This window comes from Vipera berus, assembly GCF_964194415.1.
Source record: "Vipera berus genome assembly, chromosome: 1".
NCBI classification, from domain to species: Eukaryota; Metazoa; Chordata; class Lepidosauria; order Squamata; family Viperidae; genus Vipera; species Vipera berus.
The window spans coordinates 75711390-75738477 of record NC_138202.1 but is presented as its reverse complement, the minus strand read 5'-3'; the positions used below and the strand labels follow the sequence as shown (position 1 = coordinate 75738477).

Genomic DNA, 27088 nt, shown 5'->3' with positions numbered 1-27088 from the left:
AAAGAGTGGTTTCTAAGCTTTTAAGGTAGAAAGCCAAAAATTACTGTATATGCAGAGTGCAGTAGAAATTGAATAAAAATATAAAATCTTTTCAGGTTGATAATATGTGTAGTCTTTTTGGTAAAAGTTCAATATAATTAAATCAGTAACTCATTTTGTCAGTAATCTAAAAAAAAACCTTGCTGTTTGCCTCTTCCATATGGAATGATTAATTATTTCAGCACATTCCTCTGATGTAATTAAATCAGTTAGAATCCATGAGGAGGGAAGGTATCCAAATTGCAGCACACAGCCAGCAATTAACATGCAAAAAGTAAAAAAACAAAACAAAACTTTGCAAAGCGTGAAGTTAAAACAGAAGTGTCTTTGAGGACAAAGGCTGGATGGACATGATGTCAATCCTCTTCTTTGGCAAACTTACCAGGGAGAAGAAACCTACTGAATATTCACACATACACATACTCAGCCAAGGAATACAATCAAGACGCTTCAGGGCAATTATGTGCCACTCTTTTTCTAATCCAGGAATAATATAGCTACAGAGACCTGCTCTGTAGCTATCAAACCAGCCGTTTGTCTAGCAGAGCAAAGATATGTGCTGCTAGTTCAGAGCACCATACTGGGTGGAGCAGAGACTGTGAGTTCTAATGCTGCCTTCAGCACAAACCCAGCTAGGTGATCTTGGACCAGTCATTTTCTCTCAGCCCTACGAAGGAGGCAATGGCAAACCATTTTTGAAAAACCTTGCAAGAAAACTGCAGGGACTTGTCCAGACAGTCTCCAAGAATGGGACACAATTGAACAGAAAAAAAATTATATTCACATAAAATCACTAGAAGTTTTTATATTAAGAGTTTAACAGTTCAAACCATCCTAGAATCAGCTTTCCATTTTGGACAACTGAAAAGGCTCCTGCACAGTTCCATTTCATAATTTCCTTAGATTTTAGATATTAAAATAATTTATTTAGTAATTCGTGATTGCTTTACCACAAATAAAAATGGGGCTATATGACAGCATCTTCTTCGAAATCATAAAATACTCTTTCTTCAAACGTGCTTCTCGATGTATACAAACTTATGACAGGCAAATATAAGTATAACCATATTCCTAAGTATCCGGAATCTCTATGGAGTATCTTTACAATCTTCTGTTACTTTTCTTAAAGTCAATGTATACTTTAATAATTTTCATTTTTGTCCTTTTTCTGATTTAAACTTATAATGTTATTATAAAATGCCGGCCTAGAATATAGAATGCTTTCTGTCAAATTTTCTATCAGTTTATTATCAGAATCCTTTCTGGGATTTCATTTCACCTGTCTGACCAAATGCTTTTTCTTTGCTGTTTGGGCATATTCTGGTGTGAAAGGGTATATTTTCTCTCTCCTTTTAAGGGATATTTTCATCCTCTCCTTTTCCCTACTTTTGTGGCTGGGTTTCTCACTGCAAATTACTGTATGTTCAATTTAATTATGGATGGAGTTGACTTTGAGGCTTTTGCAAAAGTGATTATGTACTGTAAGCTGGTTGGTAGCCATGGTATCATTGATTCTTATCTGCCTTGTGCTCTACATTTAGGTGTTCTCTCTGAAGAGCAGATCCAGCTGAAGAAACTTAAGAAGCGGGAAGATGATCAAGCCCGGATGATAGTTGTGCGTCAGAACCCACCATCTCCTCCAAGCACCCCTCCCAAAATGACACCAGAGCAGCTTGTTATGATAGAAAAACTTGTTGCAGCTCAACAGCAGTGTAATCAACGGTCTTTCACAGATAGGCTCAAAGTGACGGTAAAAGCACAATTTTGGTGGTCTGTGAGATAGAGGGAGAAAGCAGACACACACTTACTTTCACTAAAGCTTTCTTTTGATTTTGAATAGTGGATGGTTAACTTATGGAATAATAACTCATACTTAACAGACACAGCATTCGTGTTCTAATAGTCTCCTGAGGCCCAAGTGTGTGTGTGGGGTCTGTATAATAGACTGAGATCAAAGACCTGAAAGAATAGTTCGTGGGAATTTGCTTGTTTTGAAGTGGAATGATTTCACCTGAATTCCTAGTGACAAAGGATTCTGTAACGTGTTCTTGAGAGGTTGAATGGCATCTAGTTAAACATATTAACCAGATATAATACTAGTTTTGTTTTGATCAAACTTGTATGAGAGCTACGAGATAATTGTGAGACTGGGGATACTAATTTCAATGGACTTCCTGTTTTTAATTTCTACTCTTATTAAAGTCTTCTTCTTTCCCTCTTTATGGGTTTGCTATTTAATTGCAGCCATGGCCTCAGATTTCAGATCCTCTTCATCGTGAAGCACGACAACAGCGCTTTGCTCATTTCACAGAGCTTGCCATCATTTCTGTGCAGGAAATTGTGGACTTTGCCAAACAGTTGCCAGGTTTCTTGGAACTCACTAGAGAAGACCAAATTGCTCTTTTGAAGACTTCTACAATAGAAGTAAGTACTCTACCATTTTCCTACTAGAGGAGCAGGAGGCAGCTGTAGTCAGAAGGGTCTTTGTGTACCTTAATGTTGTGCACCAGTTGTGTTCATTTATGGAGTCATTGTTTACAGTCATTCATGCCTTGGGACCTCATTGATTACTGCAATGTGCTCTTTATGGGGCTGTCCTTGAAGAACATTTTGAAACTTCAACTGGTGCATAATTTGGCTGCATAGATAATAAATGGTGACAGATATTTGACACATGTAACACTATTATTATGTGAGCTGCATTGGTTACCACCATGCTTCTGGTACAATTCAAGGTGCTAGTTATCACATTTATCACTTGAATTATCTAAAGGATTATCTTCCCCCAATCATTGCTATCTGTCCATTTCAGTCTGGCAAGCTGGGTAAATTAGGAGTCAGCCAAGGAAAGTTCATTGCAGGATCTAGGAGACATGCCTTTCCTGCAGTAACCTCTGCCCTTTGGAACATTCTCCATTCAGAGATTAGGATAAGCCTGACCTTGTTGACATTTCATAAAGCTGTGAAGACCTGATTATGTGTCTGGGCATAGGGCCCTGAGTATGTTAAGTGCTCTGGTTGGTTAGCTAGGAGGTTAACCCCTATAGCAATAGTATTACTCGGCAACCATATACATTTATTTTGTATTTTTAAATTGTTTTTATAATGTATCCCACCTAAAATCACTTGTGAAATGGGCAACTATAGAAATCAAATAAATAAATATATTGGGATACACAATGAGAACATACAGTTTCCTTTGTATCACCTAATAACAAAGGAGACAAGCTTTTTATTTTTTTATTAATGTTTTACTACAGCAATTTTAGGATCAAAAAGCATTTTAAAAGTCACATACCTAATGAGAAAACTATTAATTTTAAGTTAAAGTTTTCTTATGTTAGCTTTTCAAAGTAGAGGGTATTTTAGAAAACAGGATTTAACCACCAGTTCCTTCCTTTGTGGAAGTTGTCGGCATGCCTCAGTATACCCAAGTGACATCTCTGCTGTGTGAATGGCATTGGTTGCTAGTTTACTTCCATGTGATTTAAAGTGCTATAATGCCTTACATGGCATACAGCCCAGTTCCTGGAAGGGCCATCAATCTTCGATGGTATCTGGCTGACCAATTTTGGCTAAAAAGGTTGGCATGTTTCCTAAAATTAAACGATGTCATCTATCTGTTTCTCCTGAGATATGAATGGCTCTCATCCTGTGGGTATTCTGGAGGGCTATAAGGACATTTCTGCTCCCAGGCCTTTTCCTATGGACATTAGAAGTTAGTGGGATATTTTGGAGTTTACTACTTTTATTACCTTGTTCTTAAGGTTTTATGTCTGTTTGAGAGGTTCTGAACCTCTAGATCTTAATCAAATTCCAAGTGGTATTATGGTGACCATAGAAAGAGGATTGAAGATTTGGTCTGAAAACCTAGTCAGTGTGTGGAAAATCACTTTGATATGCAAGAATTATTCCCTAGGGCTAGGCAAAAGGGATTAAGACCAGTTTTAAGCCCAGAGCAAAAAGATAACATTTGGAAGTGACTCAAGCAGTAACTTCCCTAATTACTGGAGTACATAAGAAGGGAGAAGAAAGTACAGAACAATCAGATTTGCAATATTATAATCAATCTCAATAAAAGTAGTTTTAGTAGGTCTGGTCTACCTAGTGGGGTTCACAGGAGCATACTTTGATTGGAATCCTAAAAGGATGTTTGATGGATTGGTACTTTCCTGTTGGCACCTGATCTCCGCAGACCTGGGGAAAATATGTGTTTCGAGAATCAAGGAGGCCTATTTCAGAAAGATAGCCATGCTTCAGAGAGATGAAAGTAGAGAATTTTCTCAAATTAATTTCTATTAAAAAGACATCTTACTTATGAAGTTGTCCCTGCATCAGTCCAGAGAAATCATTAACCTTAGGAGAAACTTTAGTGTAGAAAGGAGTGGAGAGAAAGGAGAGGATAAGAAAAATGTTTTTATATGTTGTGCATTTAATCATTTTATCTCTCATTTTTCTGTACTTTCATGGTAGTTTACAACTTAAATAAAAAACACAAAGCAAAACAGATGTATCAAAGATACTGTAGAATTTTTTTTTATAATTTTTGTTATCAAAAAGTATTCCATCACTTATGATATGTGAGTGCAATAACACTTTAATTGATTTTATTGTCAGATTTATAATTGTGACTGGTTTTGCTATGTGTGTTGCATATGTATATTCAAGGTGATGCTGTTGGAGACATCTAGGCGCTACAATCCAGAAACTGAAAGTATAACTTTTTTGAAAAATTTGAGTTACAATCGGGATGACTTTGCCAAGGCTGGTGAGTTAAGCACATTCCAGAGTATAAAAGAGTTTTGTTCTCCCTTCATCAATATTATGGCAACTTCTTTTCTAAAACATGAAATCAAAATTCTTCTATGAAAGATTGTAGGCTTAATCCTCAACCTGAAGTATGAGACTTGGCAAAATTTTGGGAAATAGCAATCGAGTAATACTATAAAAAATAAAGTTAGGGTGGATTAGAAGAGATATATGGTCTCCTATCAGAACATTTTTGGAGGATATGAAATAGCTATCCAAAAACGTGACTATTATAGGTGTTGTATTGCTAGACTTCTAGTATAAAGTCTTTTTCTTCATTTCTAACTTTCTGTCATCGCACACAGCTTCATAACCTGAAAATGTGTGGTAGAAGATTATTATTATTAGATGTTTATCCCGTACTTTATATATAACTCAAATTGAAAAGCACCACCTAATACCGGTACTCCTGTCTCCTATATTTCCCCACAACAGCCATCTTGTGAGGTAAGTTGGGCTGAGAGAAAGTGACTGGCCTGGCATTCAGGCTCCTGATTTCTGAGCCAGCATCTTCACCACTATACCAAACTGACAAAATTGGGAGTCCAAATGTGGTGTTAAGGTGTTGCATGAGATTGAGGAAAACCAAATTCAGGTAATTTTTTTTAAAGCATGAAACCTTACTGGATGATGTTGAGCCACTCACTCACTATCAATCCAGTTAATCTCTTAGGACTGTTGGGAAAAATTGGAGAAGGTAGTGCTAAATACTTGAACTTTTGAAAAAAAAGGGTGGGATATTTATATTTTTGATACATATACATGTTCTGTGTATGTGTGTGTGCTCCCACATGCGTGCATGCTTACACGTTTATACACAATTTTAAAGGAAGAATATAATTAGTTTTTTTTCTCTTAATTTTTCAAGTACACTGCTCTAACAACGAATATTAGCTTCTCTAGGCAGCAAACAATCGTTCCTGTATTTTTTTCTTTTATTCTTTGATCTGAAATCCCCAGACTATCTATGACATTGTTGAACATAGGGTGTGTTTGTGAGTGTGTGTATGCATGCGCGCATGTGGGAGCACAGATGCACACACTGTAAATACTAGCATATAAATCCATCCGTGGATATATCACTTTTTGAATTAACAAAAATGCACCATTTGCAGATAACCTGACCTTTGAAATCTTTGTATGTTTTAATTTTTCACAGTTGTCAATCTGTGGGTAGTACATGGATTATCCATTTTTCATGATATTTTGGTTAAAAAATTGAGGGTCACCTTGTCCATTCATGGGCGCATAAGCGAGTATATACAGGATATTGGGTACTTTAAAAAAGTATTATTACATATAGTTGGAGGTAAACCCATCCCTAGTTAAGCTGAAACAATTTTGGACACATTTTGACATCTAAATTCTCAGCTTATTCACAAGTATACTGTACATAGTATATTTAGGGAGAATGTAGATGTCCAAATTTGGGATGGAGAAGTTGTGGCCTTGGGCCATAGAAAATTCTCAGATTAATTTCAGGAGGGTGTTTTTTTTGCAAGGGATCAGTTCAGACTTTCTCACACATTCCTTTCTACTATGCATGTGTTTTGGGAATGAAAGAAATAGAGAGAAGAGTGCATGATATGAAGGAAATAGGTCTACCATGTTTTGTTTGGGTCTTCCCATCATTGTCCTATAGCTTTCAATCAAATAAAGAAGTTATTGAATCAAGCTTGAATTCTGGTAATCATATGAATGCATCCCTGCAGTTTCCTTAATAGCAATAAGTTACAATTTATCACTGTCATCTTGGAAGGTTATTTTAACTTCTGGCCTATAAGTCCTGATGTTCTATGGTATTTTCTCCTCTTGTTAAGCTATGAAGCTCAGGCATGTCTACATCTGATTGTTCTTCAGGAAATGCGGTAATACAATAAAATAGATTGCCTATTCTCAGAAGTAACAAGGGAGAGGAATTATCCTGTTCTATTGGACTACAATTTTCCCTGCTAAGTACAGGTAGTCCTTGTTTAGTGACTGCCTCATTTAGTAACTTTTCACTTACAATAGTGATGAAAAAGTAACTCTGCAACCAATTCTTTGATTTATGACCTTCACAGGTTTGTAAAGCAAAGGAAAGCTGAATTAAGATCATAAGTGTAGTTGCAATTTCATTTATTGACTGCTTTGCTTAATGACTGAGTTGCTGATTCGAGTTATGATCATTAAACAAGGACTACCAGTATATTCATCTAGAGTTGCACGTGTCATTTGTGGGCGGGGGATGGGGACAATATACATAAACTACATATTTCTAAATCATTTTTTGTTTTCCCCCCTCAGGCCTACAAATTGAGTTCATTAATCCCATTTTTGGATTTTCAAAGAGAATGAATGAACTGCATCTCAATGATGCTGAGTTTGCACTTTTAATAGCCATCAGCATTTTTTCTGCAGGTAACAAGCTGGGAGAAAGATGGATCGAAAATGTAAAAAGAATCTTTAATCAAGAACTGCATATAAGACTTAGAGTAGTGTCCTAATGTTGTTTGTAAGGAACACATTTGTCATGGATAATAATTAAGGTTGTGCACTAATGTCCTAGTCATGGAGTAATAAGGTTTGGGGTTGATCGTCGTTGACTCAAAACATACACATTCTGTTAAAACCCAGAATATGTGTATTTAATCCAGGTGCAGACCCACAATATGTATATTTGGGGCATAGGTATTATAGGATGGGGAAACTTGGTAGTAGTGCACTGCAGCAGATGAAGGATGGTGCTGGGACCTTCAGAGAGGAGATGTATGGGTTAGTTGTGTCTGGTGATATCTGCAGAGAGGGATCGAAATAGACAAGATGATGGATCTGTACATATAAAAGTGCTTGGGCTGCAAACATTTTCTTCAAAGTCATCTGTCTTAGAGATGTCTTGTTCATAGCTTAATATTCAGCACATTATTGTTGTTTCTATTTCCTTATTTGCTGTTGAACCAGTTGCTTGGCTTTTGCTGAACTGTGAAAATTGTTTTTCAATGTTTTTTTTTTAAATCCCATTTATATCCCGCCCTTCTCCGAACACTCAGGGCAGCTTACAATCTAAGAAGCACAAATGTTGTTTTCTTAAAAAGATAAATCACAGATGGGGAAATTGAATCCTCAGTTACTTTTTCTCTATGCTGTTTCTAAGCTATAAGGTGCTTAGAGGGTTGTAGAGTGGGCTGGGGAAACAGACATGGCACTAAGATTTTTGAATTTACCCAGAGAGTACTTTGGATTCAGTGACATACGGTATATATCTTTAAAAACAAACAAACAAACAATTACAAGCTCCTTGGAGCCTTCCATAAGCATGGCTTAAAGAAAATTATTAGAAAGATGTTTACATACAGTATAACCAGCATGCAGGCTCCATAATAATATGGAGCCAGCACGTTGGTTATACTGTATGTAAACATCTTCCCTCTCATAGCCTTGTTTTATCCATGCTTATTGTTTTAATAGGTTTGAAAAATGTTTTAATTCTTGGTTTATTGTATGCCACCCAGAGTTATTTCAGGTTAGATGGGCAGGCATATGAATTTGACAAATAGATATTTTTTTTTTTAAAAAAAATGATGCTTTGTTTCCTTAACAGACCGGCCAAATGTTCAAGATCAAACTCTGGTAGAAAAGTTGCAGCATACCTATGTAGAAGCCCTTCGCTCATATTTATGTATTCATAGGCCAAACGTAAGTGTCTTGGCTAGGCTGCGGAAGTGACTGCCTTGCTAACAGTGCATGTATGAAAGAATCTGGTTAAAACAGAATCTCTTGTAAGTTTGCCATCATGGGCTGCATGGTATGAGTTTTTAACAAATATTTAACCATATCCTGATGAACAGCTCTTCTACAGATTTTTCTGAATCTGAAATTTTTTTTAGCTGGACATGCTTTACACGTGAAATTTGGACTATGTACAGCATTAGATTTGAAAGCAAAAGTGGTGGGTGTATCTGTAATACTTTAAACCAAATGCATATTTCCCCTGAAGTTGCTGCTCTGTTGAGCCAGGCTGCTGCAGGACCTCAAAATAAATAAATAAATAAATAAATAAGCAAGCAGCTACTTTATGGGGTTGCAAACAGGTGCTATTCCAAATCAGCCTTTTGCTTTTAAATCCAAGTAATGTGTTACTCTTGAATATGAACTTTCTATGTGGGGTGCTACTGTTACTTTGTCATTTTACACTTATTCAGTTTTAGGAATAAAAGGAACAGAGAATGCATGTTTACTCAGATAATAGACTCATGTCTAGTGCTTTTGATCATTCTGATATCTTTTAGTCAGAGATGCTGACTAAAGTATTGTTCTATAGAAGCAGTGGGGAGGGTTTTGTTTTGTTTACAAAAACTGATAGTTGGAAGCTCATGGGATCTTTGGGAGCAAATACTAAGATTCAAATACCTAGTACCATGCTTAGCATATGATTACATTTTCTATAATTTATTTAGTTATCCTGTAGTTGATAGCATAGAATTTGAGACTGTTGGACCAGTCCACAATGCTATTTTGCTTTAAAATGTTATTACTCTTATAGTAGGCAAATGGTTTTTAATCTTATTCTACAAAAGAAAAGTAAAACAGAGGAACAGAATTTTGATCATTCTGATATCTTTGTCTATTTGTGTATGATCTTATAGGATCATCTAATGTTCCCACGGATGTTAATGAAACTGGTCAGCCTTCGGACTTTAAGTAGTGTTCATTCTGAACAAGTGTTTGCTCTTCGGCTACAGGACAAAAAGCTGCCACCACTTCTTTCAGAGATCTGGGATGTCAATGAATGAGTATACAATCTGAGGACAGTGAGCGATTACACTGATTATCTTTTGCCAATAAAAACTATTCTCCTGATCAAAAGCACTGAAGCAATCCAGAAGACTGTGCTTTCTTTGCTCTGATGAAATATATACAGTATATAGAAAACAAATGAGAAGGATCACATGACGCCTTAGTCACTATTTTCCAAAATGGAACTGAAACATCTAACATGGAAGAGTAAAAAAAAAATCCACCCACTAATAATTTTCCAGGCAGTTTTTCTTTAACCATTTTTTTCATATTTAATTTCAATGCCACCATCCAGACCTATAGAATCTTCTTGGGAATTTTAGAGGCAAGCTTCTTTGCATATCTTTTTTTTGTCCTCTAGGTTATATATAGTTAAAATATGTTGCCATTTGAAACAATTAATAGAGAGCTGGAAAGACTGTTGACATATGTGGCTTAGGTGCCTTTTTATGGACTTTTCAGAAACATCACTGAATTGAAAGGATAGCTATACTATAGAAATCTCTTAGGACCTTTTGTAATATTTCTGTTCTCCATCCGCTCAACAGGAAATAAGCCATTACTGATATATACTGATACAATATGGAGGAAGACATGATTTTTATTATATGAAACTTGTTTGAATACGGAGAGGTGCATCATATATACCCATAATCTAGATGATTGCTGCTCATTGTTTTCTACATAGTACAAAATATACTATATTGGATTATAACATAATTACATATAAGATTATCACTTTTCTTTTATTCATCTGTGCACTAAGCGACAAATCTAAATAGTGGTCATTGTGGCTAAACATTTTCTTATCTCCCCTCTACTAGTTCTTTACTTCAAATTTTCCCCTTCTCTGAAAAAAAAACATTTAGGTAGAAATACAGATTAGCAGGGCTTTTTTTGTCATAGAACGCTCAGAACGGAGTTCCGGCACCCTTTTTTGGATGGAACCTTGTAGGGTAGGTAAGGCATGTGTGAGTTCCGGCACCTTTTTCTTTTACAAAAAAAGCACTGCAGATTAGTATCTGCTCTAAATCACTTTGCCAAAAATGATGATGCATACATTATGTTGCAGTCTTGGCCTTTCATAGTTGGATCCAATGTTGGATACTAGTACTTAAGTCATAGGTTTTGCATCATATCATGATGCACATAAGGTCAATTGCTTCCCTGGATGGATAGCGGTTGTGGGAAATTTCTAAAATGTTGTCTTTGGATAACTTCAGGAAGGAAAAAAACCTAATTTGTGTATATCATTAAAACTTATTGTGTAGTGAGGATGTGAAGGCCAAGTTTATATCCTTCCATCCTTAACTTAAACTTGTTCAGTTATTTCATGATGGCCCATACATTCACAAAGAGTTTAGTGTTTACAGCCTAAACCTCAGGAATGAGTGAAGTTTAACTTATTGATGCCAGTGGATTTAGGCATAAATATACTTTCCTAGGAATAGTTGCTAATGGAATAAATAATTTGAAAAGTATACACCATCATACTTGCAAGGACATGATACCAGAAATTATATCTGACATTTCTTGGTACACTAATAGTGCTTCTTTCAGCATTTAAATTGGCTTTCTTTGCAGATGTGCTAGAACTTAGGCCCTTGAACCAGTATAATTACTATGTAGCAAGTGCCATATCTGTGGTGTCAGCCTTATGACTATTTTGCACATGAAATTAGTCTGTCAGTATTGGCCCTTTACTTGAGAAGGCACATATTTAACAATTTACTATGTTGTAATAACCCTTTGCAATTACAGAACTTCTTGGGTTTAATTCTACATTTTTAATTACTATTTCTCAAGAATGTAATTTTATGTAAAAGAATAAAATCTAATAAGATAAGTCTGTCTCATGCTTAATGCATCCAAATGTATTTCTTCTGCTGAAAATGCACATGTAAACTTATCGACTCCCTTAAGACTTATGAATGGACAGAAATTAACTTAAAAATGAATGACCGCTTGCAACTCCACCCCCCCCCCCACTTTTAAATTTGTTGTAATTTAAGATCTTAGTTATACACGTCTGTCAAAGTGGCCTATTTTCAAACGAATGATACCTCGAAATTTGGCTGTGAGAAACAGCTTCATAACTGGAAGCTTTCAAGAAGAGACTGGACTGCCATCTGTCAGAAATGGTGTAGGGCAGGGGTAGGCAACCTGGGCTCTTTTATGACTCACGGACTTCAACTCCCAGAATTCCTCAGTCAGCATAGCTGACTGAGGAATTCTGGGAGTTGAAGTCCGTGAGTCATAAAAGAGCCCAGGTTGCCTACCCCTGGTGTAGGGTCTCCCGCTTGGGCGGGGTGGGGGCTTGGATTAGATGACCTACAACAGGGGTCTTCAAACTTGGCCCTTTTATGACTTGTGGACTTCAACTCCCAGAATTCCTCAGCCAGTTGGGAGTTGAAGTCCACAAGTTACAAAAGGGCCAAGTTTGAAGACCCCTGACCTACAAGAACCCTTCCACTGATTCTAATTCTCCTTTGGAACGTGGCGTCCTATTCTTTGGTTGCTTCTGAAAACGTGGGATTTGGCTCGCTCACTTTTTTCTACATCAATTGGGACTATTAGCGTAAGGAGGGCCACGGTTTATTATTAAGAACATACCTGTGACGGGGGCCGGCGCTTCTGCTGGGCCCTGGGATGCGCTGGCCTTGGTACTCGAGCCCCTGACGGTGACGCCCCTTCCCGCCCCTTCGGGCTTCGCGCTTTCTTCCTGCTCGGCTCTGTCCCCTCCGAATGGCTTAATGGTCCGTTCCCAGCCTCCAGGGCCCCGCCCTTTTTCCCGCCTCTTGGTTTGGCTCCTCCCCGTGCTGTTGATGCGGAACTGGCCGGCCGCCTGCCTGCCTGCCTGCCTGCCTGCGTGCGTGCGGGGTGGACGGGGCTTCTTCCGCTGACAGGTAAGACGAGCAGGCCGCGCTTAAATGGCTGCAGGGAGCGTAGCGAGGCCGGCTGCCATCGCCCTCTCTGTGACATATGCGGCGGAGGGCTTGAGGGCGGCCAGGAAGGACGGCTAGGGTTAGGGGTACGAGGAGCCTGCGCGGCGGATGGGCTTGGGAAGGAAAGGAGGAGGAGGAGGAGGAGGAGAAGCCGAGCTGGAGGACGGACGGCGGGAAGCCGGTCCGGTGCGGGAAGGGCTCTGCGTGGCTAGGAAGGCGGCGGTGACTTGGGAGAGGCTGGCGGGGTGGTTGGGTGACGAAGCACGGATGTCGCAGCAGGGAGGCAGGAGAAGGGGAATGCAAGTTGGAAGATGGAAGGGGGGGGGGTCGGCTGCAACGGTTGACGCAGGGAAGGGTTGTCGCCTGGGGCTGGGAGGTGTGGATAAACGTTGCGGGAGAGCTTGGGGGAACAGGGAGCGAGAGCGCCTGGGCCGTGGAAAACTGCAACAGTAGGTTGCGAGGAGTATGTGCTACGGAAGGACTCTGTGTGTGTGTGTGTGTGTGTGTGTGTGTGTGTGTGTGTGTGAGAGAGAGAGAGAGAGAGAGAGAGAGAGAGAGAGAGAGAGAGAGAGAGAAAGGGGGGAGGGGAGAGAGACTGTTATTCTGCTGCGATTATTATTATTATTATTATTATTATTATTATTATTATTATTATTATTATTATTATTATTATTATTATTATTATTATTATTAATTATTATTAGAATTCTCCGCGTGCAAGGTTTATCTGGATTTTGTGTCGTCACACCATACAAACCTTCATGCTGAAAGATGCGCAGGACAAAACCCCTTCCTTGATCCCGTATCCTTCAAGCTGCGCATCACCGTGGCGATTGTTTTCCCGAAAGTCTCCCTCTGGTCTTGCGGGAGGCTCAGGTTAAGCCAGGATGAAATTTAGTTTGGATAAGGGTGTTATATAAAAGCCAGCTAGTCTGGTTAGATAATGGTACGTTTTCTGCAAATTGAAGCAATTGGTTTAATTAAATAAACCGTGGCTCGAGTGTTATGTGTGTAAAACCTCCTTAATCAGGATTATGGATAGGAGAATTTTACCCAAAATTGCACCTTGAAAATACCATTACTTTTTCAGTAGTTACAGTCTTTGGTCTCACAGCCCCAGCGTATTCTTTTGGAAGGTTTTATGTTATTCTAGTGGTCTCTAGATCTTCTCAAGTTTCATACTTAGGAACTTGAAAAATGTGCTATACATGCAGAAAATTTAGGTGTGTGATCTCACTTGCATTTGGAGGCTGCAGTTGTATAGCTGGAAAATTACAGAATTACTATGGAAAAATAGATGTTGTTTCCTCAGGGTTAAAGCAATCTGGAAACGGAAAAAAACATATTTGGAAAGTAAATGCTATTGACAAGTTAGACCTGAATTGATGCACAGAGAACTAGGTCTCTAACATGCATAGTTGCATCAGTATATTTCACTTTTCTTGAACGTATCATATAAAGTTATCTGACAAATAGTTATTGAATCTCAAACTATGGTAGGATTTTTAAAAACTTTTTTTCAAAATGTTTCACGTTTTCAAAAATGTTTTCAATATTTTTTTTCCAAAATTTCATTTGAAAACATTTCTATTAACTGATTTTTTTAGAATAAAATATTTGAGCATTTAAAAATGTTTAGATTGTAATGTTTTTAATCAACTGAGTAGAATCTTAGGATTTAGTTATTTAGTTATTAATCTTGTATCTATGAAGTCTGGAAAATTTAGTGTGATAAATATTTATCAAAGTTTATTTTAACTGTATAAAAGGATACTATCTTGTTAAAACATTCACAGTTGCTTTTTGATCTGCATCTGTAAAACCTATATGGGTAATTTTCTGTTATTTTCAGTAACAATATTCAGTTATATAATAAATGATGAAACCCTCATATGTGTATAATATCCATTGTGGAAATTTTTAGATCGTGGAACATTGGTGAATTTTCCACAACTGTGAGGCAGTCATTTTAAATAACTTTGAAAATAGCCTTTCTGGAGGATCAGTACTTTTAATTTTTACAGGTTCAAATTAAAGCCTTTCATTATTGCATTAAAATAATAAATGACAGCACACAGAAGTTCACTGTTTGCATTCTTAATATTTAGTGTATGATCTGAGTAATTTCCACTGCGATCTTTATAAGTAGACAGGCTATATATCCTAGAAAGAATAATTTTATTTATTACTTATTTACTTGCTTCAACCAAAAGATATACATAGTAGTTTCTATATAGTTTGAAAATGCTAATTAAGAACACATTACCTTTTCTTAAAAAAACCCCAATGAGATTGTGAAAAGAAGTTATATATATTTTAGAAATGAATTTTCATGTCTATTACACTAACTGTGATAATACAAATGCACACTGGTGCTGCTTTGCAACATTTGGTTTATTTTGCTATCGAGGAATTATCTGCAGTTAAATAGAAGCTGAGATCTGCATTTACATAGTAGGAGAACATTTTGTATCAGGAAACCCATCTTTGTGAATATCATTATATGAACATTTTAGAGGTCATATGTTTAATGTTATGCAGAATTACATAAATATGGAAAAATACCTAGAAATATACAAATCTACTGTATAATTCTGATATAAATAGGTCCTTGCAATTCCTTTTTCATCAAGAGAGACAGGCAACGGAAAGCATTTTGGCCTACATACTATATAGCTTTTATAATCCTATTTCCAATTATGGGATTAGCTACTCGGGACATTTCCAAACTACTCTGGATTTATTTAGTTTGCTTTGGTTAGTCTTATACAGGCTGCTTTTAGCTGGTTTTATATGGTTTTAGTCAGTTGCAGTAGATCAGGGCTTTTCAACCTTTTCACCCATTGTACCACTTTTTAGGATATGGCAACATCTGAGTACCACCAGTCGCCTAGCTAGGTGTCAAAAACTTGATGACCAAAAAAAAAGGAGAAAAGTGACGAAGTACAGGTAGTCCTCGACTTACAACAGTTTGCTTAGTGACTGTTTGAAGTTACAACGGCACTGAAAAAAGTGCCCCCCAAGCCACAGCTGAGCTAGACACCTGCCTGCCTGCCCAGCAGTGCTCTTCCTCCTGTTTGAGGTTTTCATTGTTGTGAGCATTTCTGTTGAGTATTGGCGGCGGGGGTGGGGTGTGGGGTGTTTGGTTTTCATTCCCCCTTGTCTGCTGAGTGGTTGCAGCAGGTTTTGGTCACTTCACATGACCCTGGGACACTATGACCATCATAAATATGAATCAGTTGCCAAGCATCTGAATGTAAATCACAAGACCCTGGAGATGCTGCAACATTCCAGCTGGGTCCAGCCTTGGTGGAGCAGTGGGCTAATGCCTCCTTAAGTAACACCAGCTGCCTGCAATTAGTGCAGGTTCGAGTCCCACCAGGCTCAAGGTTGACTCAGCCTTCCATCCTTCCGAGGTAGGTAAAATGAGGACCCAGATTGTTGGGGGCAATAAGCTGACTTTGTAAAAATGCCGCTTGGGGCCCCCCCGAAAGCCCTAATAAGCAGGTATATACATAGAATGAAGGCTATTGCTAAGCACATTGTGCTTTAGATTGTAAGCCGCCCTGAGTCTTCGGAGAAGGGCGGGATATAAATGGGATTAAAAAAAAACAAAACACCAGGATCAGCGCTGAGCTCCAGCTAGAGCCTGGCACTGATCCTGGTGCTTCTGCTGAGCCCTGACAGCCCTGCAGCTCCAGCCGTCTCTTGCTCAGGTTTGTGCAATGCTGCCACTGGTTCAGCTCATTCCCCTCCCCCGTTACCACTTTTCTAGGATGGCCACGTACCACCTGCCAGGTGCCAATGTATCACAGGTGGTACCCATACCACTGGTTGAAAAGCCCTGCAGTAGATCATTTGGTTGAAACAGCTGATTCAGCTGTCTTAGCTTGTATGCATTCCTTTAATTGAGGTAAATCTGTTCAAATGAGACAAACCTTTCATATCACCACACACACACACACAGACACACAGACACACACACACACATAGGATTTTCATTGTAAATGTCATGAGAATATATTTTCTTTATAGTATATAATACAAAGAAGTTACAGAGCTTTAAAGTCTTCTGAACAGACCAGAGAATTGTTCCATAAAATCCATATAAATTAAATGATTGTTCAAAAGACAGTGGTCTGCTGACAAGTCATCACTTCCTAACTGTGATCTGGTTGTATTAAGTAAGTGTTTTTATCAGTTACCACTTATATGTCAGCTGATATGCCTTTTCCTAGAGACTAATGGATGAATGTATTATATCCCACCAATGGAATATAATACTTCTGGAACACAATATATCCTTCAGCCTAGCCTTATGTTTTGCCTCACAATTTTTTTTCTACTGCTTTATAATTATTTGGGGAGAGGCAGTTATAACTTTTGTATAGTGCCAACAAAGTGTGTTTCAAAGGTACAGTATTATTTCATTTCTGAGCTGCAGCTTATAGAATATAAGCAAGGAAAATCAAGTGGGAGCATTATGTAGGTGTTAAAAAGGGAATGGAACTGACCTTAGTAGATTAAAATAAGGTTAATTGACAAAAATGGCTTCTGCTTCACATCTGAAAGAGTTCCAGTGGAGATCATGCTTAGGGTTATTTCTAAGTGGGAACTGCTCTTGAAAGATTTCTGAATTTCATTGTGGGTAAAATGTGGCACTGTTGCACCATACATAAAAAATAACAATGGAGGATATAAGCCACCCAGAATCTCTGGATAGTGAGATGAGTGGCATATAAATTTAATAATTAAATATAAACATAAGGCTAATATTAATTAGCTGTATTGGTTACTATTATGCTTCAAATCTATATTTAGGATCCTTGTCATTGGTTTCAAAGTCATCTAATCTCTCTAAGTATTAGAAAGAATAAGATTTTAACAAGTCTTCCACAAGCCTTTTGTTATTGATTGTGCTGTCTGAAACCATCCAGAAAGAACAGATAGATTGCCTTGGTGATAGAGGTAAGGCAAGATAAGAATAATCTGAAGCAGAGTAAGTTGTCTATTATATTATATATCCTGAGCAGGGGGTTGGACTAGGTCAGGGGTCAGCAACCTGAAACAGGGAAAGAGCCACTCGGAACCGGTTCCCTCACAAAAGGAAAAACTGGGAGCCGCAAAAAATATGTGCGCATGTGCGTACATGCGCACATGCGCAGAACAGGGTTTGACTGAAGAGTGGAGCCAAGGCGAAATATGCACCTACCCTGCATATTTGAATTGATTGGTTGAACTTTTTTAGTCCCACTTTTTTTTGGGGGGGACTGCACATGGCAGAGGACCGGGAGCCGCAGGAGACGGCTGAAAGAGCCGCATGCGGCTCTGGAGCCGCAGGTTGCAGACCTGTGGACTAGGTGATCTCCAAGGTCCCTTCCAACTTAACTATTATGATAATGCAATTCTTATCAGAATGGAAGATTGCTCAAAATTTAAGCCATTCTCCAAAGGAAGAATAGAGAGATATTATAAATGCACAACTATTTCCCTTCTTTAGTTAGAATTACCCAATCTTATGAAGCAAATTTTGTTTGTTTGATTTTCCCCCTCAACAAACAGGAGCATTTGGCACACTTGCATATATATGGGCATGTAAGTTTGCATTTAATATACAGAGGAAAAGATTACATTCCAAAAAAGAGATCCAGAATGAAAATGGCATTGAATTGAAATTAATTAAAATTAATGAATATTGATTAAAATTAATTGCTTATGATGTTTAAAAATTAATCAAATCAGTTTCTTATATAAAACTATCTTAACAAATTCACTGAGCAAGAGTGCAGAGAAAGAGTGTACTGGACTGTGTAAAAATGAACCTTATTTTTATATCCTATTGAATTCAGTGGCTTTTACTTCTACTGTAGTATGCATAAACTGGTATCTTTATGGGAATGGGTCTGTATAGCTCAGGGGTGTCAAACTGCCAGTCTCCGGGCTGGATGCATCATAGCGAAACCACGCCCACCCCATTGCCGGCAACGGAAAAAAGGTCACGATAAGTTGCGACACGTCAGGTGATGTTGCGAGTTTGACACCCCTGATATAGTTGGATTACCCATGTAAATCGGGTGAAAATTGGGGAAAAGATTCTTGAATTACTGAATTTTGTTTTGTTTGCAAAAAGAAATGAATCAGAAGATGCTTTTGTGCTGCGATAATGTAGTTGGAAACATTTTCATATTTATTGTATAATAAATCCAACTATATTCAATAATCTTTATTTCTAGGTTAGTATATTTATAAGTTCTATCTGATGAACTTGATAAACCCACCTCCTCTTTGGAAGCATGCTATCCCCAATTTCTTTTCATTTATTTTTTATTTTATTTATTTATTTTAATCCCATTTATATCCCGCCCTTCTCCGAAGACTCAGGGCGGCTTAAAATTTAAGCACAAACCAATGTGCTTAGCAATAGCCTTCATTCTATGCATATGCCTGCTTATTAGGGCTTTCGCCCCCCCCCCAGCGGCATTATTACAAAGTCAGCTTATTGCCCCCAACAATCTGGGTCCTCATTTGACCTTCCTCAGAAGGATGGAAGGCTGAGTCAACCTTGAGCCTGGTGGGATGCGAACCTGCACTAATTGCAGGCAGCTGGTGTTACTTAAGGAGGCATTAGCCCACTGCTCCACCAAGGCTCTTTCCTTCCATGTACAAGTTCAAGTCCCGCCTTAGCCATGAAAGCCAACTGAGTGACTTTGAGCCAGTCTCTCTCTCTCTCTCTCTCTCTCTCTCTCTCTCTCTCTCTCTCTCTCTCTCTCTCAGCTCAACCCACCTCACAAGGTTGTTGTTTTGATGAAAATAGGAGGAGGATGGATGTGAAGGATATATTTGCCACCTTGGGTTGTTTGTAAAAATAATAAAAGCAGGGTACAAAATAAATAGTAAAATAAAGGGCAAGTATCTGAAATGAAGACTCATTTCTCTATTGAGATATCCCACCAGTGGTGATCCTGGTTTTCCAGAGTTCTTTTTTTTATGGAGAGCTTTTGTAGACACAATAAACTTTCCACTGGGACCATACAAAGCCTGACATAATATAGAGTGATAAGAGCTGATAAGGGATGGTGTGCTTTGTCATTCATTTTGGTTCTCCCTTTCCTCCCTTGCAGCCAGTGTGAACATTTTGGCTAATCAATCACTTTCAACATCTTCATCTTTTGCATATTCTCAGTGAATGTAAGTAAATTGCCCTAATCATCACAGATAATTTTTCGGGGAGGGGGGAAACCTCATGCTTTCTTCAAGTAAATATGGTATGTAGTTTCAAAGGCATGAATCCTAGGAATACGAATAGATATTTCCAAAATATTGCATAACATGGACAAATAGGCATTTGGATATAATTATAAAAACTATGATAGTTTCCATAAACTTATTTAATTTTCCTGAATATATTTTAATATGCCCTTTAAAATCTTGATTATGCACCATAAAGTTATGTTTCCTTTTTATCTGCATGCATCTCCTAGTAGTTAGTAGCTACAGGGAATAAAATACTGACTTGAAGCACAGGCTTACATAAAATAGCATGAGCACTGGGACAAAACTAGGCAATGGTAATATATCAAATTAAAAATGAATGTTTTGAATATTAGCCTATGAGAAGGCACAGTAATAAATACTGGAAGAACGTTGAAAAATATAGTGAGACTGAGATGTAGCTAATGCAGTTGGAAAAATGTTGACATAACAAATGTATATATTTTATCAATAAAAGTAGTATATGATGGAAATAAAATGTGTATAAAAATAAATAGAATACTAAATGATTCAGCATTTAGTTAAACAAAAATTATCTTGGTTGTTTAATATATATATATGGGTAAATTGTTTATCGTAATATTAAAGGTATATTGATCTAGCTGATTAATTTATATATCTTGGTAGACTTGCAAAGAGTAAATGGAGAAATTTTACGATGTAAAAATGCTGGTACATCAAGAGTGAGTTGTCTGGTGATAAATGAATAGTTGTCAAATAAAACAAAAATAAAAAGGTAAAGGTAAAGGTTCCCCCGCACATGCGTGCTAGTCGTTTCCGACTCTAGGGGCCGGTGCTCATCTCCGTTTCATAGCCGAAGAGCCAGCGCTTGTCCGAGGACGTCTCCGTGGTCATGTGGCCGGCATGACTAGACACCAAAGGCGCACGGAACGCTGTTACCTTCCCACCGTAGTGGTCCCTATTTTTCTACTTGCATTTTTACATGCTTTCGAACTGCTAGGTGGGCAGAAGCTGGGACGAGTAACAGGCGCTCACTCTGCTACGCGGCACTCGGGATTCGACCCGCCAAACTGCCAACCTTCCGATCGACAAGTTCAGCGTCCTAACCCACTGAGCCACCGCGTCCCTTCAAAACAAAAATAGTTATGTATAAAGGCATGCTTCTGTCAACTTTGTTGTATATTAGTAAAAGTTTGGCATATACGTTATGTGTGGTAAAGTGAAAAGATACATAGTTAAGAATGAATAGGTACTGAATGAATATGGATTGAAAATAAAATGAATTACTGGTATGAAAAAAGTATGGTGATGTATTGTGGTCATACAGACAGAATGATTAAATTGCAAAACATAGATGTAGGGATATTCTCAGTGAAAAAAGAAGACCAAGAAAACCATAATTAGGTAAAGTTGCTGTGACCCTCTAAAGATAAAGATAAGAAATTTAAAGAAGGGGGTGTGATGGCTCAGTGGTTAAAAACATTGAGCTTGTCAGCTGGAAAGCTGACAGCCTGAGTTCGAGACCTGAGTTCTGCATGATGGGGTGAACTCCTGTTCTTGCTCCAGGTCCTGCCTGTCTAGCAGTTCAAAATGTGAGTAGAAAAATAGGTAACACTTTGTGGGTGTCAACGCTGCTAACATTGGATGTTCTTGCTTTGACAACAGATGGAAATGTAGCCATCTTTTCTCTATTGCTTTTAGAGTTCGTTGATGCTGGGAGGGGGAATGTGGATGAGAGTCCAGCTAGTCATAACATTAATAACTCAGCCGTGGGAACCCAAGGTTATTAGGTCCAGAGTTGATAGAAATTTGGCAGGCAGGAGAAATGCAAAGAAAGCCCACGCTTCAAGTTAATTGGGGAATATGATTTATGACTGTTAGTTGGAGGAGGGAATTGCGCTTTGCTACTTTGTGCCAGGGGAGGGGAATTCAGTTTTTGGCTTCAGCTATGTAGTGCGTATACTTTGTGTCTCGAATAAAAGATTCTTTAAGGAAAACAATGCCCTGAAGTTTTTTTGAAGAGATTCAGCTGTCGGAACCATGACATTAAGCCAAAAACTCCTATTTTTACCTAACTATCTTGGGGTCCTGAGCCCCAGTCACTGTCCCTAGAATTGAGGGATAAACCGACAAAGATTCGGGGAAGATCTCAGCATGGAGAAGGAAGGAGTGCCTGAAACCAGCACCCTGGCAGTGGCTGCTACCTCAGAAGGGGGAGCGCAAGCCAGCGCAGCAGTGGAGAAGGAACTTTTTCAGGCCTCTCAGTTGGAAGCGAGACCTAAGCAGCGAGGACAGCTGATCTGGTCGTCAGAATGGACCTTACCCAGTGGAGACTCTAGACACCTTGAGACGGCCTTGCCACAATCAAGTGCTTTGAAGGCAGACGAGGTTGAGTTGCAAAGAGGGGCTTCCTGCATGTCGCGTTCCCCAGACCGGTGGAGAACCATGAAATCGACTACTGCTGAAGACTTGGGTAAGTAGAAGTACGTGTCTGCAACCCATAGTCAATCAGTGGAAAAATTGGTGGAGAGATTTGAAGAGCTAGAAATGAGAAGTGGAGAACAACTCTCCCGTTCCCCATTGGGAGGCTTGCAGCAACTGGGGATACAGCATCCACCACGGGTGGAACAGCAACCGATGGGGTTGCAACACCCACAGTGGGGAGGCCAGCAACCATTGATAGTACCACCTCTTAGAGCAACCTTCAATGGGGACCCAGAGAAGCTGATCTTTTTCCTCAACCAGGTGCGCTCTTACTTGAACCGCTATGCCTATTTCTACCTGAACCCAGCCTCTATGATTGACGTGGTTGCTTCCAGCTTGGAAGGGGAAGCATCCGAGTGGCTGAACAATCTATATAATGAGCAAGCACCCAAGCTGGAGGACCTCCATCTCTTCCTCCTAGGACTGAGAGCAAGGTTTGAGGACCCATCCATTGCCCTCAAAGCGGAGGAGCAAGTCCACAAGATAAAGCTAGCTGGCAGGCCTGCACTGGAATACGTACAAGAGTTTTGCAAGATAGCTGGCTGAATAGAGAGATGGCCTGAGCAATCCCTAGTCCATCACTTCAAGAGGGACTGGACGATCATCTCTCCCAGGCTTGTATCTATCGAGCAGTTCCTAATCAGCTGCAAGAATGGTACCAGGCAGCAGTAAGAAGCCACCCCACAATAAGCCGAGCTGAGGCCAGATCAACCCAAACGACAGCCACCCCTCAAAAGCCTCCAACCGCCGTCTCTACTGACAATCCCAGGCTACCTGCAGGCCCACCGATAAAGTGCTTCAGATGTGGACAACAAGGACATTGAGCAGTGAGTTGCCCAGTCCCTTACCCTCAGCAACAGAATAGACTGGGACTATCAGCGAGAAAGAAACCAGCCCAGCAGCCGGCGAAAGAGAAATCCAACTGGATCATGCAGGAACCTGTCACCCAAGTCTTGTCCCCCATGCAGGAGTGCCAAATCCCAAGCCAGACCTGCTGCTGCTGTACCCTCCTACGACAATGACGATGAAGGAGAGAATGACCTGATAGTGAGTCAACACATCCCACCTTTTTCGCTACCTGCCAGACTCATAATCCCTAAGATAGGGGCACAGATAGATTTGAAAATACTAGTCGACTCTGGATGCTCCTGGTGCATTATTAGCTTATCACTTGTCCTAAAAAATGGGCATACTAGCAAGGCTGCTCTCCAAGCCTGTGAGGTTTGAGGAAGCCGATGGCTCCCTAATGGGAGGAACTTCAGTCACGCAATTGACCGAACCACTATGCTTAGAAATAGGTGAACAATGGGAGTTCATTTGTTTCATGGTGGCTCCGAAAATAATTGAGGCTGTGATCCTAGGACTAGTCTAGTTAGACAAATGGAAACCATTTATCTGGTGGGAGAAGGGAATGAGGACTGTGAGGTTATCTGTAGGACCCAAGCCCCCCCTTAACTCGATGGACATTACAGGAGAACCTAGCTCACCCAATGGGCTAGCGCACATGGCTGCCTTGACTCAACCACATGAGCCACTCATCCCCAGCGAATACCGGGACCTAGCGGAGGCATTTAGTGAGAAAGATTGCAACACTCTGCCTCCCCACCGGCCCAATGATTGTTCTATCGAACTGTTACTGGGAGCCAAACTCCCATGACCGAGAATGTATGCTATGTCCCCCCTTGAGATGGAGGAGATGTAGCAGTATATGGACAAAAACTTAGTGAGGGGATTTATTGAACGGGCCAAGTCTGCCATGGGAGCCCTGGTGTCATTTTTTTAAAAAAAGACGGGTCCCTTCGTCTCTGCGTAGATTATAAAGATCTGAACACAGTGAGCATGGAAAACAAATACCCCCTCCCCCTCCTGAAGGACTTACTGACCCACCTGGCAAAGGGGAGGGTCTTCACTAATTTGGACTCGAGAGAGGCTTATTACCGGGTGAGGATAAAGGAGGGAGATGAGTGGAAGACTGCTTTTAATTGTCCCATGGGGAGCTACCAATTTAAAAACATGCCTTTTGGACTGCAAGGGGCTCCAACTGTCTTCATGCAGCTGATTAATCAGGTACTACATGACTATTTATACAAAGGGATTTTGGTGTATCTTGATGACATCCTGATATACAGCATGAATATGGCTGACCACGTAAAACTAGTGGAAGAAGTGCTAAATAAACTGTTGAATGCCAAACTTTATGTTAAACTATCAAAGTGTGAGTTTCACCAGACCCAACTAGATTATCTTGGCTACAGAATTTCCAGCGAGGGCATTGAAATGGACCTGACCAAAATGAAAGCCGTAATTGAAAGGCAGCCCCCAAAGACTCGCAAACAGCTCCAGAGATTTCTGGGATTTGCCAACTTCTACTGTCAATTCATCCCCTCCTTTGCTGAAATTGCCCTGCCCCTTATGGAATTACTAAAAACAGGCAAAGAGGGAGGAAAGCCGCATTCGGGCTAACCACTAGCATGGACTATGAACTGTCAAATCACTTTTGAAAATTTTAAAAAACTATTTGCAGTTGAACTGGTCTTAAAGCATCCTTGCCCAGGGAAGCCCTTTGTGATTCAAGCCAATGCCAGCGACGTGGGTGTCGGAGCTGTGCTACTGTAAAAGAACCAGAGTGGGACCCTACAACCCTGCACGTACACCTTGAAAAAATTAACTGACAGCGAGAGGAGGTGGGCTGTGTGGGAGAAGGAAGCTTTCGCAATCCGTTGGGCTCTATTAAACTGGTGACACTATCTAGAAGGGAGTAAGGTGCCTTTTGAGGTATGGACTGATCACAAAAACCTAGAAGCACTAACGATTCCCTGCAAATTTTCCACAAAACAAGTACGATGGGTGCAGTACTTTAACCGTTTTAACTTCACCCTAAAGTACATACTGGGAGGAAAAAACTTCTTAACTGATGCTCTATCCAGATTGCCCCAGTACAAAAGCCAGCGTGAAGAGGTTAATGAGGCAATTATCTCTAATCTACAAACTGCTTCTCAGTTTACGCCGCACAGAGTCCCACCTTCAAGAGCCTCTAATCCCAATGACCCTGGGGCAAAGAAAATAAAACAAGAGCTCCTCACTGACCAAAGGTTCAAGGACAATCAAACCTCCCTAACATGCAGGGATGGTTTAGCTTACAAAGGGAGAAAAGTATATTTGCCAGAGACCCTCCGCCTTAACGTGCTCTGACACGGCCATGACGTAAAACAGGCTGGGCACTTTGGATATTTAAAAACACTACACCTCATCTGCTGTAAATTCTGGTGGCCGGGATGTGGAAAACTATGTCCAGAGTTGTGCTGTATGTGCCACCATGAAAAGAATTCTGAGGAAACCCCCTGGGTTATTGCAACTGGTGGCAGACCCTTCCCAACAATGGGAAGAAATTGCTATGGATTTTATAGTAGATCTACCTGAAAGTAGGGGAAATACGGACATCTGGACTGTGATAGATCTGTTTTCAAAGCAGGCTCACTTCATTGCCTGCAAAGGGCTCCCGTCTGCCCAATGACTAACCAAAATGTTTCTGAAACACATCTACAGACTGCATGGTACACATAAATAAATAATCTTTGACAGAGGGGTGCAGTTCACAGCTAAATTTTAAACTAATTGGCTCATCTCAAGGACTATCATTGGCTTTTCACTAGTCTACCAATCGGGTGGCTGAATCTGCGAATTCAATGGTGCAGCAGTATCTCCGATGCTATGTGGATTATCAACAAACGAACTGGACTGACCTCCTCCATTTCGCAGAGGTAGCTTACAATAACTCTGTTGACAGCAGCACCGGCTTCATGCCTTTTGAAGTGGCCACAGGTAAAGAGTTCAGCCCAATACTTGAATACCCCCAAGTGCCCTCCACTTCCCAGACTCTTGATCAATGTGTGAGGGGGTGGAGGAAGTTTGGAAAACTACAAAAACTGCTTTGAAAAAGGCTTCCAAGACATACAAAAAAACACAGATAAAAAAGGGCTCCTCAAAGAACATTCCAAGTTGGGGAAAAGGTTTATCTGTCAACTAAATATTTACGGCTTACGTTACCTAGTAAGAAGTTAGGACCGAAGTACTTAGGACTCTTCCCCATTGTAAAGATCATTAACCTGGTCACGGTGGAATTAAAACTTCCTAGGCTCTTAGGAAAAGTTCACCCTGTTTTCCATTGTAGCCTGTTGAAACCTTTTTGGGGTTCCATCTTAAGATCTCCCCCTAAGAAGGCACCCAGACCCCTCATGGTGGCAGGACAGACTCACTATGAAGTAAAGCGTATTCTTGATTCTGGAATTTTTAAGGGGAAATTGCAGTACTTAGTGCAATGGAAGGGATATCCGTTGTCTGAGGCCACCTGGGTGAAATCTAGTGATGTAAAAGCTGACAGACTCATTAACAGGTTCTATAAGTAACACCCTAATAAACCAAGAGGCAACCCCTAACCTGTGCTTTTGTACACATTACAGGATTTGTCCTTTTTGTAAGGGGGGGCCGGATGTCAATGCTGCTAACATTGGATGTTCTTGCTTTGACAACAGATGGAAATGTAGCCATCTTTTCTCTGTCGCTTTTAGAGTTCATTGATGCTGGGAGGGGGAATGTGGATGAGAGTCCAGCTAGTCATAACAATAATAACTCAGCTGTGGGAACCCAAGATTATTAGGTCCAGAGTTGAAAGAAATTTGGCAGGCAGGAGAGATGGGGAGAAAGCCCGCACTTCAAGTTAATTGGGGAATGTGATTTGTGAGTGTTAGTTGGAAGAGGGAATTGCGCTTTGCTACTTTGTGCCAGGGGAGGGGAATTCAGTT

General features: G+C 39.8%; 3 protein-coding genes across 14 annotated transcripts in view; 2 read left to right on the top strand and 1 right to left on the bottom strand.

Annotated features, from left to right (window-relative positions):
* The window catches only part of NR1H3 (nuclear receptor subfamily 1 group H member 3), a 36088-nt gene extending 24631 nt beyond the window's left edge, over positions 1–11457 (top strand). For 5 of the 6 annotated variants that reach the window (XM_081313526.1, XM_081313522.1, XM_081313523.1 and 2 more), the window contains 6 exons: positions 1581–1789; positions 2284–2463; positions 4708–4807; positions 7135–7248; positions 8429–8523; positions 9474–11457. In XM_081313526.1, the coding sequence (XP_081169652.1) occupies positions 1581–1789; positions 2284–2463; positions 4708–4807; positions 7135–7248; positions 8429–8523; positions 9474–9620 (845 nt within the window). In that variant the 3' untranslated portion in view covers positions 9621–11457. The remainder of the gene's footprint in view (positions 1–1580; positions 1790–2283; positions 2464–4707; positions 4808–7134; positions 7249–8428; positions 8524–9473) is intronic. The other variant, XM_081313527.1, reaches the window with a different exon arrangement.
* The window catches only part of ACP2 (acid phosphatase 2, lysosomal), a 55356-nt gene extending 43013 nt beyond the window's left edge, over positions 1–12343 (bottom strand). Inside the window, exon 1 of the mRNA XM_081313519.1 lies at positions 12238–12343. The gene's annotated coding sequence lies outside the window, so the exon portion shown is untranslated. The remainder of the gene's footprint in view (positions 1–12237) is intronic.
* A 108-nt stretch (positions 12344–12451) lies between these two features.
* Positions 12452–27088, top strand: part of MADD (MAP kinase activating death domain) — a 127510-nt gene continuing 112873 nt past the window's right edge. For 6 of the 7 annotated variants that reach the window (XM_081313512.1, XM_081313513.1, XM_081313510.1 and 3 more), the window contains exons 1-2: positions 12452–12530; positions 19691–19757. The gene's annotated coding sequence lies outside the window, so the exon portion shown is untranslated. The remainder of the gene's footprint in view (positions 12531–19690; positions 19758–27088) is intronic. The other variant, XM_081313509.1, reaches the window with a different exon arrangement.